Source organism: Galeopterus variegatus, unplaced genomic scaffold (assembly GCF_000696425.1).
Source record: "Galeopterus variegatus unplaced genomic scaffold, G_variegatus-3.0.2 Scaffold13200, whole genome shotgun sequence".
In the NCBI taxonomy this organism is placed as follows: domain Eukaryota; kingdom Metazoa; phylum Chordata; class Mammalia; order Dermoptera; family Cynocephalidae; genus Galeopterus; species Galeopterus variegatus.
This window is the reverse complement of record NW_007739311.1, coordinates 6440-22229: the sequence shown is the minus strand read 5'-3', so window position 1 is coordinate 22229 and position 15790 is coordinate 6440. Positions and strand designations below refer to the sequence as shown.

General features: G+C 46.9%; 1 protein-coding gene across 1 annotated transcript; it reads left to right on the top strand.

Annotated features, from left to right (window-relative positions):
• Window positions 1-436: 436 nt before the first annotated feature.
• MSX2 (msh homeobox 2) lies at window positions 437-6724 on the top strand. The gene is made up of 2 exons (XM_008563314.1): window positions 437-902; window positions 4992-6724. The coding sequence occupies exons 1-2, from the start codon at window positions 524-526 to the stop codon at window positions 5414-5416; spliced, it is 804 nt and encodes a 267-aa protein (XP_008561536.1). The 5' UTR covers window positions 437-523; the 3' UTR covers window positions 5417-6724.
• The last annotated feature ends 9066 nt before the right edge of the window (window positions 6725-15790 follow it).

The following is a 15790-nucleotide window of genomic DNA, read 5'->3' as shown; positions in this document are numbered from 1 at the left end:
TTGGTCCAGTTTGGGCGAGGTAGGAGCTTCATAAATGTCTCTGCAATGCCAGTTGCAGATTTTAAAATCATTTGGCGGTGGTGGGGGGGAGTGGGATGGGAGCAGGGTACCTTTTAAAGACGGGTCAAAAGAAAGAAGAAATGGGAATCAGAGAACTTCCTCTTTAAATAATCGGCCTTAATCACGCCTTGGATTCTTCAGTTTTTGGCGTGATTATAACCCTTGAGGGATCTCCTAATAACAACTCTGCTGACTGCTCCTGTAATTAACTCCTAATTTATTTCAAACAGGAAAAAAAAAAAAAAAGCTCCAGCCTCTTCCGGAAGAGCCAATCGAAGGCGAGCGTCTGTGACGTCAGCGCCAGGGCCGGCGCGGATTGGCCGAGCCGAGTCTCCCACTTCCCCTTGGAGGAAAGGCTCGGCTCCCAGCGCGCCCCTCCCGTCTCCCCCCCAAAAAGTTTGAGTCGCCGCAGCCGGGTCGCCAGCGGAGTCGCGCGCCGGGAGCTACGTAGGGCAGAGAAGTCATGGCTTCTCCGTCCAAAGGCAATGACCTGTTTTCGTCCGATGAAGAGGGCCCGGCGATGGTGGCCGGGCCGGGCCCGGGGCCTGGGGGCGCCGAGGGGGGAGCCGAAGAGCGCCGCGTCAAGGTCTCCAGCCTGCCCTTCAGCGTGGAGGCGCTCATGTCGGACAAGAAGCCGCTCAAGGAGGCGTCCCCTTTGCCGGCCGAAAGCGCCTCGGCCGGGGCCACCCTGCGGCCGCTGCTGCTGCCCGGACACGGCGCCCGGGAAGCGCACAGCCCCGGGCCGCTGGTCAAGCCCTTCGAGACCGCCTCGGTCAAGTCGGAAAATTCAGAAGACGGAGCGGCGTGGATGCAGGAACCCGGTAGATATTCTCCGCCGCCAAGTGAGTGCGCGCCGGGGTCGGGACAAGGGGGAGGCGGGTGCGTGGGGTGCTGGAGGGAGCGGGGACGGGTGTTCCCGGATGGGGGTACAGAGACCCCTCTGCAAACACTATTCGCCCCGGAAAGCGAGCCTAGCAATTCCTGACCCTTTGATGTCTGGGGAGTTCAGCGCGCCGTCTATATCCGAGACATCCTCCGGGTAATAGCCGCGCACTGCGTGTCTGGGATCCCCTCGCTGTAGAAAGTGTTCACCACAAGAGCAGACTCACTGGTCTTTGAAGAGCGAACTCCAGCTGCGTTTGCGGGGTCGCTCGGTTGCAGCCCTCAGCCTTGCGCTCCGGCCACTTGTTTTTGTTTCGCTGACAACTGGGGTCTCTGGCGAGTGCGTAATGAGCATTCGCATACGTGCCAGGTACGAAGCAGTTGTCCATTTCTCCATTCAAAACTCACAACTCTGCAAGATGTACCCCCATTTTAAAGAACTTACTGGGGTGTACAGACATGGAGTAGAAATTATCTTTTTCGGGACCCGCGGATCGAATTCGGCTGGGTCACAAGAAGGGATGGTGGCAGAGAGTGATGCGGAAAGGAAATGCCTCCCTGTCGACCCCGCAGCCAGCACCTCGCTGCCGAGGTTCTGAGTTTCGCCGGGAGCGGACTGGGGCCAGAAGCGTGCGGGCTCTGTTTGGCTCACAGTAAAATAATTAACAGCATTCCAACAGGGCTTGAGAGTTTATACAAAGTGATGCCCATTAGCTCACCAGATCAGGATCCTCGCTAGAATCCCTAAGTGTAGGCAGAGGCACGGGACGTGGCCATCCCGTTTTTCAGACGTGTACGCTGAGGCTTTTAAGAGGACTGGGCTTACTTATCTTAGGTCACCAACAACCACTGAATTGGGCACAGGGACCAGGTGTCCAAACTGCCCCTCTCTCTGTTCAGTGCCCTGGCCATCTTTGATCCTTCTCTGCAGAGAGACCCTGATAGAAGTCCACACCTGCACCCCGCTATCTGCGATGATTTCTAGTCCAGCTTCAGTATCCATTTAGAGGCCCTGGGTCTTTTTGCAATTTGGAGAAGTCATTCCTTTTTTTTTTTTTTTTTTTCCCCTTAACCTGTAAGATTTCTCCAGACCCTCACTTCCCTCTTTTTCCCTCTCCCTCTTCCCCTAACTTTAGGAAGGGGGGGAGGGTGCTGTGGAGGGACTTTCTCCAAAGCTGGGTGGGTGAGAACCTTACTTCATTTCCATTATTCAGGCCTCAAGACTCAAGGTGTACAGTATTTTGTGAACAAAACAAGGCCATATACTCAAGGCATCAGTGGCTGTCCCCTCTGGCAGTCTGTCTCCACCCCGTTTGAAACTCTGAAAGACTCAGAGGGAGCAGAGATTAAGGACTCAAAGAATTTAAACTCAAGTTTGTACAGTGCTTTACAGCACTTTTCACCATATTATCTTATCTGATCTCTGTATGGCAGCAGCTCACCTCTTGTTAACAGATGAGGATGTTTCAGCAAAGTTCAGAGGAACCACGGTGTGGGCCTAACTGAAAAAGCTTGAGAACCATTTAATGATCACCTACCAGGTGGCAGACAGGGCTCAGGGCACTCATAAAATTGAGTACTCTGAACCATACTGAGAGAAAAAAATGAGTATTATTTATCCATTTTATTGACAGTGAAATAGAGGTTCAGAAGCAGTAAGAGAATTGATTCTCTTAAAAAATATTGTATGCCTGTATATCTTAGGCATGGGGCAATGCCTGACAACACATTGAGGATTTAGGCCTTAAATGGAGTGGTGTCCAGAAGGCAGAAATCCAGGCACCTTAGGCCTCAGGGTCTGGGAAGGCAATTAATTCCCCACTAGTCCTGTAAACATCCCTGCCTTGTGTTCAAGCTTCCCGACTCTCTGTGAGACAACCTTGGCCCCTGGATATGATCTTTATATGAGAAAAACTGGAGATTCTAAAAAAGAATTTTATTTTAAAAACATGAAGTTTTGTCGGTGTTTTGGGCCTGAAGGTGGCAGCGGGAAACACTGTGGTCGGAGCAGTGGGCTCAGGGAGAGCCAAGTGACAGGGCCTGGGGCGGGAGGGAGCCACCCGCCCAGGCCTGGTTTTGTTATTCGGAGGAAGTTGGATAAATGCTGTTTTGCCTTGTATAATTGCATCCTTCCTCTGGCTGTTTAAAATGGGGCGGGGGGTGGGGACTGATGCGCTGGGAGGAAGCCTCATAGCTTTATGGCTTTGATACACATGTGCAATCCTGGTTGCCTGGATTTTATAATTCAAATACGGCCCCAAAGAACCATTGAAGTTACACTGCCCAAACGCATAGTTGCTTCAAAAACCCTATGTAGAGCACTGTATGTACTAGGAGCTTGGTATCTGAGCTGAGCTACCTGGGTCCTTCTGAGAGCCAGACCAGGTTTGGGAATGGTGAGAATTTTGCAGATCTCCTGAGAGTCTCCAACAGTTTTGTTAGTTAACTTGTAAATTAAGAAGAAGGTTCCCCTGTTCGCTGGCTTACTTAGGGATTAGCATATGTAAACGTCTAGACTTTTTGGTAGTTTTTTACCCATCCTTCTTCCAGCTTTCTGCTCTTTGATGGATTACAGAACCCACTGCCTCTTTTTTAATCAGTAAAGTGATGGTTAATAATGTGACATTAGGACAAATCTATCTCTTGGAAATGGAGGCTGGGTTGGGACTTGTGCTGTGTCACCCTCAAGTATGAAGTGTAAACTCTTTCTTGGGCCACCAAAGTAACTAAACAAGAAATGTGACATTCTCCCATGAGTACACTGGAGTTAGTACTGTGGCTACATTTGGAAAATTAGCATAGCTCATAAAAGCCAAGTGCAGAAAATTAATTGTTTAGCATTCTATCCCCACAGCTCTACACTCCTCCCCCAGCCCTTGAGGAAAACAAGCCCAAAGTTAGTTGATGCTGTGGAATCACAAGGATGTCCTAGTCCTATGACTTGCAGTAATTGAATCCATTTAAAATGCAGAGTCTGGATGCTGTTGGCATAAGTTTATTTTGCTTGTTATTCTCCACTTCTGAATTTCAGTGACAAACTAATCATTTACATATTTGCCCTAAACCATAGAATGGGTAGAGGAGATGACTAAAATGTCATCGCGTGCTCTCAATTCAGAGGCAACATGATTTCCCCTGACATTTACATTTACGGGCGAGCTAATTTTTCCCTCCATTTTGGTAAAGTTTATATTACAGAAGCACCCAGCCAAGAAACTTATCCTTTATCTCACATCCAGATCTGTAAAATGATGTTCGGGTTTTATAATCTGTAGACTGGATGGAATGACAGTTGTGTGGTTGTTTATTGCATGGGGCTTCCCCCAAATCCAAAGATGCTATTAATTTACCACAGACCTTATCTGCACAATTATCCTTCATAAATATGCTGACGCAATCCAACTTTTCCTGGTTCAGAGAGGGGACCAAGGGAAACAGCAAACCCAGTTTCTAAGATCCCTTTCATTTTTCTTCTCATATGTGATTATTTCGGCATCCAAGAACGGTAAGGATAATCATGACCCCAGCCTCCCATTTTAAAGATGAGAGAAATTAAGCTCAGAAGAGATGGAGTTTTACTTCTGAGAACACTCCGCTCATGACCCCAGCCTCCCATTTTAAAGATGAGAGAAATTAAGCTCAGAAGAGATGGAGTTTTATTTCTGAGAACACTCGGAGAAATTAAGCTCAGAAGAGATGGAGTTTTACTTCTGAGAACACTCCGCTCCCTTGACTTACGAGGGGTCTGTTCATGTTTGTTCTGTTTCCATTATCTCTGATGCTGTTTGTTTTCCATATAGAAAGTTCATTACACCATTAAATTCTCAGACTTTTTGTAAAAAAGACTCATTTAAAAAAATAATAATAACACAACTTATCCATTTAAATATGGTCCTTCTGCACTCGTCTCTTCCCCCAAAACCACACATGGTTTTGATGTGCGCGCTTGCGCTTGCTAAGGGCTTTCAGTTACGAGGGAGGCCTGCAGAGACATACCTGGAGAGAATAGCGCTTTCTTTTGCTAATTCACTCCCCTCTCTGTTCTCTAGGACATATGAGCCCTACCACCTGTACTCTGAGGAAACACAAGACCAATCGGAAGCCGCGCACACCCTTTACCACGTCCCAGCTCCTCGCTCTGGAGCGCAAGTTCCGCCAGAAACAGTACCTCTCCATTGCGGAGCGTGCAGAGTTCTCCAGCTCTCTGAACCTCACAGAGACCCAGGTCAAAATCTGGTTCCAGAACCGAAGGGCCAAGGCGAAAAGACTGCAAGAGGCAGAACTGGAAAAGCTGAAAATGGCTGCAAAACCTATGCTGCCCTCTGGCTTCAGTCTCCCTTTCCCAATCAACTCGCCCCTGCAAGCAGCATCCATATACGGAGCATCCTACCCTTTCCATAGACCTGTGCTTCCCATCCCGCCCGTTGGACTCTATGCGACACCAGTCGGATACGGCATGTACCACCTATCCTAGGGAAGAACAGCTCAATAGACTTCATGATGGATGTTTGTTTAAAAGGGTCCCCATCCCTCCAAGAAGGCAGTACCAACACAGTACTCCTGCTGTGCAAACCTTGCATGCACCACCCTAAGCCCTAAGTGACTAGGCCAACAGGGCCACAGGACATAGTTCGAATTTGTTCTTTATGTGGGAGGCACCAAACCCTGTTTTCTTGGTGTAATCTTCCAGATGCCCCCTTCTCCTTTCACAAAGATTGGCTCTGGCAATTTTATATATAAATATATATATATATATATATATATATAATAAAGTATAATACATTTTTATACAGCAGATGTAAACATTCAAATTATTTTGAAAGGCAAAATTTATATACATACATATACTTTTTTTCTATATATCACCTTCCTAGAAGAGACTGTTTAAGTCTATTTGTTGTATTTTCCTAAAGGGGGAACCAAATTATTAGCAAATTTTGCTAAAATTTGGTGATTTTGACGGGGTGAATGACCTTTGCTTATGGAAAATAAATATTAGAATTAGACACAATGTGCATAGAGAATAGATATGGAGAGATTCTTCAAAGTGAAGGGGACATACCACATTTTTGCATTTTTACATGCATTACACAAACCTCATTAGATACAATTATATTTGGCCCTATTTCCTCTCCCTGCCACACACACACTTAAAATTTTACCTTTTTTTGGGTAAAATCAATAACGGGGATGAGAAGAATCCTGAGAATGCCTCTGGGTGAGGTAGAAAATGGGAATACTCTTAATTCCTATCAAGGCCGTTGCTTAACTCCATTTCAGATAATTGGAGAGTAAAAAGTTAAAGCATGTTGGGAAGACCTCTGATGGTTTCTGTGAAATACTAGGTATGTCAATCCCTCACACATTGCACAGGTGATATGGGAGGGGGGGTTAGTAATTTTCCACTTTGAAAAAATGAATATCTTTTAACCATTACCTATATGCTAAATATTCTTGAACAATTAATAGATCCAGAAAGAAAAAATTAAGCCTTTTCTGTACCTATTGTATGTGCTAAACTTCTTAGAAAAAATTATATACTTTTTAACATGTTGGAGGCAGAGGGTAAAGCCATGTTTTGATTTGCTAAAAATGGTGTTGTCAAACAGCCCATTTAGCTCCCTGGTATTTCACCTCTTCCCCTGCCCCCAGTATACTTTTATCCCTTTGAAAGGGTGTCTTGTACAATTTTATATATTTTATTGAAGAGTTATTTCTTATCTCTTATTCTGAATTAAATTAAACATTTGTTTTATTGCAGTAAAGTTTGTCCAAACAATTATTTTAAGAGGTGCTCTATGTTCTTAGCTGGTCTTAGCTCAAAAATGTCACCCACATGTGTGTTGGGGGCTATTTTTTATGATTAAGAGTTGTGGCCAGATTCAGCCCTGGGGGGGGGGGGGGGGGGGTCAACTGAAAAATACTGAAATACTTTGAAGTGTTTTCTCTGGCAGCTTGTGTTACTCATGGAAAAGAGGTGGAATTGCTTTTAGTAGTTTTTCAAACTACAGTGAAAGATGGGTAGTTAGTAGATGATCAAGGGAAAATCTTGAACTTGAAATCTCCCAGCTACCAAAACAACAAACGTAAAGCTGAGAACAAGAGGCCTGTAGCTCTTTGTAAATGGAGATGGTGTCTAGATGCTTCCACTGGGTTAGGGGGTTGGATGCCTGCTGCCCTTTTGGGAGTGTGTCAAATAACATTCCCTTTACCACTTCTTCCCCTCCCAAGGAGATGGAACCCCCAACAAACACTTCTGGGTTTGGAGGGGGAATTGGTTCATTCAAGTCTCCTTTGCTACCTCCCAGTGGAAACTGGAAACAGGACAGCCCTCAGACTTGGGTTTAGAGTTATCACCATTGAAATAAAATGGTGATGAGTCGGGGAGACAGAAGGATCTTAAACTCAGCTTTCTGTTGAACAAATAAATCAGAAGTGGCTACTAATACCTTTCTGAGGTCAGTTTTCGGGTGAAAGGTTCCAGTGGCCCTGGGAACAGGCAGCAGGGAAGCGAGAACTTGCTGCGGAGACCGCGCGGTGGGCGGATCGGCACCTGACACTCACTAGGACTGGCGCTTTCGTCCCTCGTTTACGTTGTCCCGGCACCCACTTCGGAGGTGATCGCGGGAAACTCCATTTTTCCGTGGGACGGGTCTCCTAGGGGTCGGGCTGCTTGTCCCAGAGGTTTCAGGGCCACGGCACGGAGCGTGATCCAAACCGAGGGGTCTGCTCGAAGTTGGTGGCCGATTTCTTACCGCGCGGTCTCTCCGCTCGGAGCTGAGCCGCTGGAGCGTCTCAAACCTACCCAAATGTGCGCCTCTGCCATCCGCTGGGCCTCTCCGGTCCGAACTTCTAATCCCTGCCCAGAATCCAGAGAGGTTCATTTAGAGGATGCATTTTCCAAAGGCCAAAAGCTCTTCCCGGTTTCGTCATCAGCCGCCGAGTTGGGTCCCTAATTAGCCTGTCCACCGAGCTTCCTTCCCGGCGCCGCTAGGACCCCAGGGCCCCAGGCGATCTCAACCTGGGTGGGGGATCTGGAGATACGAGCTCCGAATTAATGCTTAGCTCGCCCCTGGGAGGAGAGGGTCGCAATCCTGAATGCAATTCCGAGAATCGGGGCTGCGTGTTGGATGGCTGGTGGGGTAAACTGGAACGAGTCTGGGCGACTGCTCACCGCCACCATCGAACCAGATCCCGAAGAAAACTGCGGCTGGGAGAGGGGAAAAAGAGTTGCTCAGGCTCAGACAAACGCACTGCTGGGTGGATGGGGTTACCGAGTTTAGATCCAGGTCAGGGGTTCGCAGGGCCAGCCCGGGAGCCTCGCTCTGGGGCTCCCTCCAACTCTTCTGTCTCGGCTCGGATTTGGCCATCACCAACGTCCGGGCCTCGGTTAGGCTTGGTCGGGCACGCGGGACGTTTCAGAGGCCAGACTGACAACCTCCGGAGGCAGAAGTACCCTGATTTACCAAGGACCTGTGCAGCCGCGCATTGGAAGCTAAAGCCGAAGATGCCAGTGTGCAGGCTTTGGACATCTTTGCATTGTCTGACAGAAGCGTGGCACACAAATTTACTGACTTTCAGTACTCTCAATGCTTTCGTCCAAACTTTCCAGAGAGACAGCTCTGCTCTTGGGAAAGAGGAGAAGAAAGCAGGGGAAATCACACTTAACGGAGTCCTGCTAAACGCGCACTAGGCATTTTCTTGCACATGTTCTCATGTAGTTAACGCCGACCTGTCGGGGAGTTATTATTGATGTCACTTATAGTCGAGGAAACTGAGGCTCAGAGAGGTGGCTCAGTAAGGTCACAGAGCTGGTAGGCAGCAGCAGGGGAATCCAGGCCTAAGAGTGGGCAGAGAAGGTAAGTGGTCACATGGTTGGCAAAGGCAGGCCCCGCAGAAGCTATCTCAGAAATGATGCAGGGGCCCGGGGAGCTCTGCATATTCCCCAACCCTGAGAACCCAGGTCTGAAGTCTCTTGGCTCACCTTCCCCATCCCTCATTGCTGTGAAGGGCTTCTCCATCACACTGGATCTGAGGCTCAGCTCAGGCCCCCACCCTTTCTCCCAGCCCTGCCTTGGCGATGCGGGGGCAGGGCCACAAGAGGTAGGCAGCGAAGGCCTGGCTGAGAGCGGACTCTGGAGAAATGTCTGCCTGACCCGACTGAAAAGAGGATCCCTGCCTTTGAGCAGAACCTTGTCTGACCGAATGAAAACTCCCACGGCCATTCTTTGCTATAAAAGCCGCTCATTTGCCACGGGTTGGAGAGGCCATTCCCCCACCCCCACTCCCTCTCCACTGCTGGGTTTGAAATAAGCATAAACTTCATTTATAAAATAACCCACGTCACACACACACACCCTCCCCAAAATCACAGGGCCCACTTGGTGAAGTTGATTGTGCCGGTTTCCCCCTTCCATGTTAAGCACACACAGAAATTTTTTGTTCTGGATTGGTGATGCTGCAGGCCCCTTTGATGAAATAAAGTGGTCACTGCAATGAGGAAAAGCCTCCTGTCAACTCCTGGACCCTATACCCCCTCTCCCACCCCAGCTACCCTCTTACCTCCTCCCGCCTATGAACTCAATAAAAAGCAGTAAAATTACTTTTCAAAACAGCCCGCTTCAAAGCAGAACAGAGTACCAGGCTGCGGGAATCCTGAATCCTGCCCTGATAAGGTTCATAATAATCAAATCCAAACTCCAGCCACCTCCTTTGACTTTTTCCAACCTCCTCCGGACCCCTATGCATTTGTTGATGAAAACACTTTGATGTCCTGAGTCTTCCAAACAATTATTATTATAATTTTAAACAACCTAGTATTTTCCATTACTAACGGCTCAGGCTTTGAAGTTACACCTCATAATTTCCTAAATTAAATAAATCATTTTAAGTTTGCACTGGGAGGCTTTTAATAGCAGAGAAAGGAATATCATTATCTTATTGAGACCCAATTGTGGTGGCTCCAGTTTGGCTGTAGCTAGGGGCAAAGTAGGCTCACTCTAACAGACATACTTTATTAACCTCCCATAACTCTTGAAAGAACATTTTTATATTTTCTTTGATTTCCCCCCTCCCTATCTTGTTTTAAAGCTGTCCCAACCTTTAATTAGTGCCTAATATGAAAAGCATTATTTTTTTAATGCTATGTAATTTACCAGCGGCAACAGGCCAACTTAACAATTGTTTATTAGACTTGGTTTTTCACACAGGGCAAAGAATGCCGCTCCAAACCCAACTTTTCATGGGTGGTTGCACTAATTAATACAGTGTCTGAGGCTCCTAGGGTTTTTTTTAATATTGAAGCCTATGGGGGCGGAAGGGGGTTTTAGAAGTCCAGCTCCTGCCGACGTCCTCTCTGATTTCTTTCATGCTGTTTTGATCCTGTCTGTGGAGTCAGCACAGACAGAAACTATTCCCTGGCTCCGGAGTCTCTGGGATCCCGAGGCAACACCCGGGAACCGCCAGCATCTCCACTTGTGATTTATGGCTCCTGGGGCCCAGGTTTGGGGTGTAGGCAGCCCACTGCTCACTGCAGGCTTGGGTGTGGGGGGCACCCTTCATTCAGCCTAGAAAGGGAAGGAGCTGGCCTGATGCTTGCGTTGGGAAGGAGTCCGGCTTTGGGGGGCAAATGACAGGTCTTCCAGGCACCAGGCGGCACTTGGCTCTGGGCATAGAATTGCTGAGACTGAGGCTGGGACTGGAGTCGGGGTAGGGGGGAAAGCCAAGGAGGGACGCAGGCCAGCTTCCTTCCTGTCTTTGCTTTCCTCTTACTTCTTTCTCCTCCATTTTCCTCCTTCTTTTGTCTCTCATTTCCCTTTCTGGGCTTTTGTTTCTTCCTCTGCTCGTCCCCCCCCCCCTTTTTTTTTCTTCCTTGTCTGCTCTTTTTTTTATTACCCTTTCCCCTCCTTTCATTCTTTTTCATGTCTGTCCCATTTTGCCTATCTTGTTTTTTCCTCTGTCTTCTTACTGTCCACAGTTTCTTTTCATGTTCTCACTTTTAAGTTCTCCCCGCCCCGCTCTGCTCTTTCTTTGCCTGCCACGTTGCTCCTTCACTGCGTCTCTCAATTTTTTTTTTTATTTTTCCGTTTTTAAATATATTCTCATTACCACGTCTCCTATGTTCCCCCTTCTCGTTCTCTTTTTCAGTCTTTCTTCCCCCGGTTCCAGCGATTTCGTGCGCAATTCCGGGAGCCCAGCTCGGGCGCGCCGGCGCCGCTGGTCCGGGAGCGCCGCACCTCGCGCTGCGCCTCCACGCAGGGGGCTCGCGCTCACCATGTCCCTTGCGGCGCCCTTCCCGCTCGGGCTGCACCTGGCAAGCGGGTAAGGGAGATACCCTTGCGCAGGAAGGGGACACATCACCCGGTTTCCTCATGGAATCGCGGGCGAGAAGGGCAGCGTCCCGGCGCGCAGCCCCTTTCGCCCCGCCCGCCGCCGGCCGCCCGTTTGATGTCGCCGGCCCGGCAGGAATGCGGCCGGGTTATCAATCACCCAGCTGGATCCCGAAGGTCTCGGCCTAATCACATTTAATTGCTCGTGGAGGCCCACTCTCGCCCCGGGCCGACCGCCGCGCTCAATTACTCTCCAAATACCTGCCATCAATAAATGCGCGCTGACACCGGCCCGGCCCGCTCCACCGGCCCAGGAGATCGCAGCCGACTAGGCGCCCTCATCCCCGCCCCCCGCCTCCCATCATTAAACTTACACCTCGACACCCAGAGGAGCAAGCCAAGCAGATAATAACAGCCCCCCCCCTCCCCTTTTATTGAGCGCTCCTAAGTACCAGACCGTGGTGCTCAAGGACTTACACCCATCAGCTCGTAGGTGTCTCACCGCCATCTGGGAGATGGTCTTACCATCTCCTTTGGGGTCAAGGGAACCAGGTGACCAGATCACTCATTAATGTGCCCGAGGTGGCAAAGATAGGCAATAGCCCAACAGAGAGGGGACCTTGCAACCCAGCAATTCCATAGTCCATGGAGGGAAACACAAGGCAATAGTGCCTCCCAGAGGCCGGAGATTTACCTGGGGCCCTGGGCACTAAGGTGTGCTGACCAGCACCTTAAGCCAGGTACTTCTTATTTATTTGGTCTTGAGGCTGGGGCTTATTTATCCCTCCTACCAACTTTGTGCACTACGCACTTTAGCCTCATTTTCCAGATGAGGACACTGGGGCCTGAGGCGTGATGTGAGCTGGGGAGAGCTCACTCTCAAGCTGAGGCCCTAGCCTGTCTCCTGCCTGCATACTTCCACCACTCAGGGCTGCCCTCCATTCCCTTCTGTAACGTTGCCATTCCATTTTCACTCCATACCTTCCAAGCAATCCTGAAACTCAGGAACCATAAGTTCTCCTGTTTTCACAAAGCAGAAAAGTAAACCTCAGACAGCAAACTGCCCAGATAGGTGACACAGTGAGGCTGAAATCACACAGCAGGTGAGCTCAGAGCCTAGAAATCCATGTCAGTCCCAGCGCCAGCTATTGGCATGACAGCATACTGCTTCTGCTGACAGACTTTGCTTTAAAGAGAGTGCATCATGTCTACATTTTAGGTGGTTTACCATTCACAGGGAGGTAATAATTATACATCTAAACAAAGGGGTGAGTGTCATCTAAAGTCAGCCTTTGACTTTCTTCACTCTCTAACATTTTTAAGTCCCCTATATGAGGGTACTTCAAAAAGTTCATGAAAAAATAGAATGGAAAGATAATATGAATCTTTCCATAAACCTTTTTAAAGTACCCTAGTATTTTTGTATAAAATATATTCCAGTGCTCAAAATACTCTCATATTCAGGATCTCATTTGACTTTCAAGACAATAGGTGGGGTATTATTATTATCCTCATCTTATAGAAAATAAAGAGTGCTCAGAGAGGTGAGGTGACTTGCCTAAGGTCACACAGCAAGGAAGCAGAGTAGAGCTTGACAGCTAGCTGTGCAGAATCCTTCCACCTGGGTGAGGTTAAGTCCTCAACGAACTAGAGGCTTTTTTGTTTTTATTTTCATTTTTTTGTGTGTCCAAGAAAGTAGCTTGACAGCTAGCTGTGCAGAATCCTTCCACCTGGGTGAGGTTAAGTCCTCAACGAACTAAAGGCTTTTTTGTTTTTATTTTCGTTTTTTTGTGTGTCCAAGAAAGTACAGGTTCCTGAAAGGAGTTTCTGGGTTGCAGGTCTTGATATAAGAAGAGCTATTTTAGTGGCAAAGTTCTGCCTATATTTTATTTCAATGACGAGAATGCTCAGTGATGGAAAAACTGACTTTGTAAAGAAATCATGTATAAGACGCTGAAGTGCGCTCGATATCCCTTCACAGAAAATCACTTGAAAGGTGGTGGTGATGGATGAGTCAGTTATTGATGTGAAATTGGCCAATTTAGGGAAAGTCTGAAAGCTGGAAAGTGTTCATCTCCTCCTCCTTTCCACCGCATCAGCGGCTCACCTCGTCTCATCTTTCCGGTTGGATTTCTCTTTGTTTAGCAACGGGAACAGAGAGGAGCTGAAAAGACAGCGTAGAAAATCCCAGGGGTGGGTGTGGGGAATAATGATTTCGGACTTGAGAATTCCAGGAAAGCAACTGGGCAGTGAAGTCATTGAGAATGGATGTGGATTGTAGGCGGGGTGACAGTGCCCTCCCGGGGGTGCCTGCATGGGGCAGTTCAAGGTGGCCGCTGCCTTTGCGACCGGACATGCAGATCTAAGTTATTCCTAGGTTAGGGTACTCTAAGTCTTGTGTAGATACCACTAAGCCACAGCCCACTTTGATGAGGTGAAACTGTTTTTTTCCCTTGCAAATAGCAGGCGAATGCCAAGGAAATTAGGCCTTAGAAGGAAAGACACAATTAAAGGGGAAGGCAGGAGATTTCTAGAGTCGGAGGCTGATGAGAACTGAGCTGGACTCAAATGTCTTTTTCAGGGGCAGTAATGCCCAAATTTTCCTTCACATGCAATCTCTGAATAAGTCTAGATCTAGAAAGAGGAACCCAAATGCTTTTCAGAACAAGATAATTAAAATGAATTTATGATGACTCTACCACACAAACACCTTTCTTCCTCCTTAAGTCAGCAGCAAGTTAAAAATTCTTCTTGCTAAGTCTTAGCACACATTAGTGAATGTTAATCCGATAATGCCCTAGAACTTTCCTGAGATTCTCCAAACAGAATTTTTAAAATTCACTACAACTAAGAAGAAAAAGATAATATGTGTTGATCATCTCTTTGGATAATAACTGAATTAAATGAGCACTTCCTGTGTGCTAGGCCATGGATGGAGTTCTCCACATAATTTCATTTTAATCCACATAGCAACATAGTCATGTGTCATCCCCATTTTATAGCTAAGGAAACTGAGACCCTGAGAAATTATGTAACTTGATCATGTCCTCACAACTGGTGAATGGCAGAGCTTGAATTTGAGATTTTGAACTCCAGAGACACATGCTCTCAAAACTGCTGTTGTAGAGCATTCATTGTTCTGTGTTTGTGTCACCTACAGAACGAGAAGCCAGTGTGAAAGAGATGGTCTTTTAATCCATTGAGCTTTTGAGTTGATTTAAAATAAGAAGTTGTCACCTGAGGCAAAATGACATTTCAGGCTAATATCTTGAATGGGGGCAGAATAACATTGAAGGGCAACACCGTAAAAATCTTAGAGTAGAAGAGAATTTTATGATCATATCATGCAATAAGCTCAGAGTGGAAGTGATTTTTCCAAAGTCACAGAGCAGCTGTGTGAAACAGCAATAATGAAAAAGCTCAGAGTGGAAGTGATTTTTCCAAAGTCACAGAGCAGCTGTGTGAAACAGCAATAATGAAAAAGAAGAAGAAAAAAAAAAAAAAGCACACTTCTAGTTCAGTTCAGCTGATCTGAGCTCAGATAGGCTTTGGAAATTTGATTTCCCGCAAACCTAAAATCCAGGTCTCCTGTACCTTAAATGTTACTAGCTCTCTAAGAGAAGCAGCAGGATCAAGGGTGTCAGGATGGAAGGATGGGGTTTGGTCCTCAATAATATCCATCCATTCTCTATAGCCACTGTATGTTAAAAACATATGTGTATATGATTTGATCTGATCAAATAATATTTTCACAAGCTCAGAAAGTGTGAGTAAAAGCATTTTTTAAAAAAGAAAACATTGCTATTTTTGTTCATCTTTTAATATGCCATCTTGGTAAAAATAATATGCTTGTTAGGTAACAAGACAAATCTCCAACCCCATAATATTCTCTTCTAAATAGACTGCTCTGGCTATGCCCCTCCTTTTATTGTGGTGCTTCCACCAAAGAGCACCAAATGAGATACCCGAGTTAATGAATTCAAGTACAAACCAGCCACTGATGGCTCTCTAAGTCTCACTTTACCATCTACAAACCAAGGCAGGAATTAGCAGTGGGGTAGGAGATAGGAAGCCCATGAGGAGGGCGAAGTTCTGCTCTTCCTATTCTGATCTGTATCTCTAGTGCTTAGAATAATACACACCCATAGTAGGTGCTCAGTAAGTACAGTGTTTATTGAATGAATTAAGGTGAATGTTTTACTGAATGACATAATAATTCCAGGAAAATTTGGGGGCTCTGGGTTTGGCCAATTTTTTTAAAGTTTTAGAAAATGTGTAGATTTGCCATGAGTTCAAACTTTTAAAAAGTTGGTTCAGTTCACAAGACAGTAAAAATGATTTGCATTTGGCAAGATGGGTCAGGTAGTGCTATCAAGGGAGTTATAAAAAAATTTCTTGATTTGGTTCAAGTCTCTGATGACTGGTCACAGATGAATATTAAAGAAACTTTCACAACCCCGACTGGCGGGTTAGCCAGACTATATAGAGCCAGTTCTGCTTGTCCTTCTATTTCATGGGCA

Excerpts from the sequence above, each read along its gene's own strand:
- MSX2 (XM_008563314.1), top strand. The coding sequence starts at position 524 with ATGGCTTCTCCGTCCAAAGGCAATGACCTGTTTTCGTCCGATGAAGAG. Across the intron at positions 903-4,991 it reads TAGATATTCTCCGCCGCCAA|GACATATGAGCCCTACCACC; the intron begins GTGAGTGCGCGC and ends TCTGTTCTCTAG.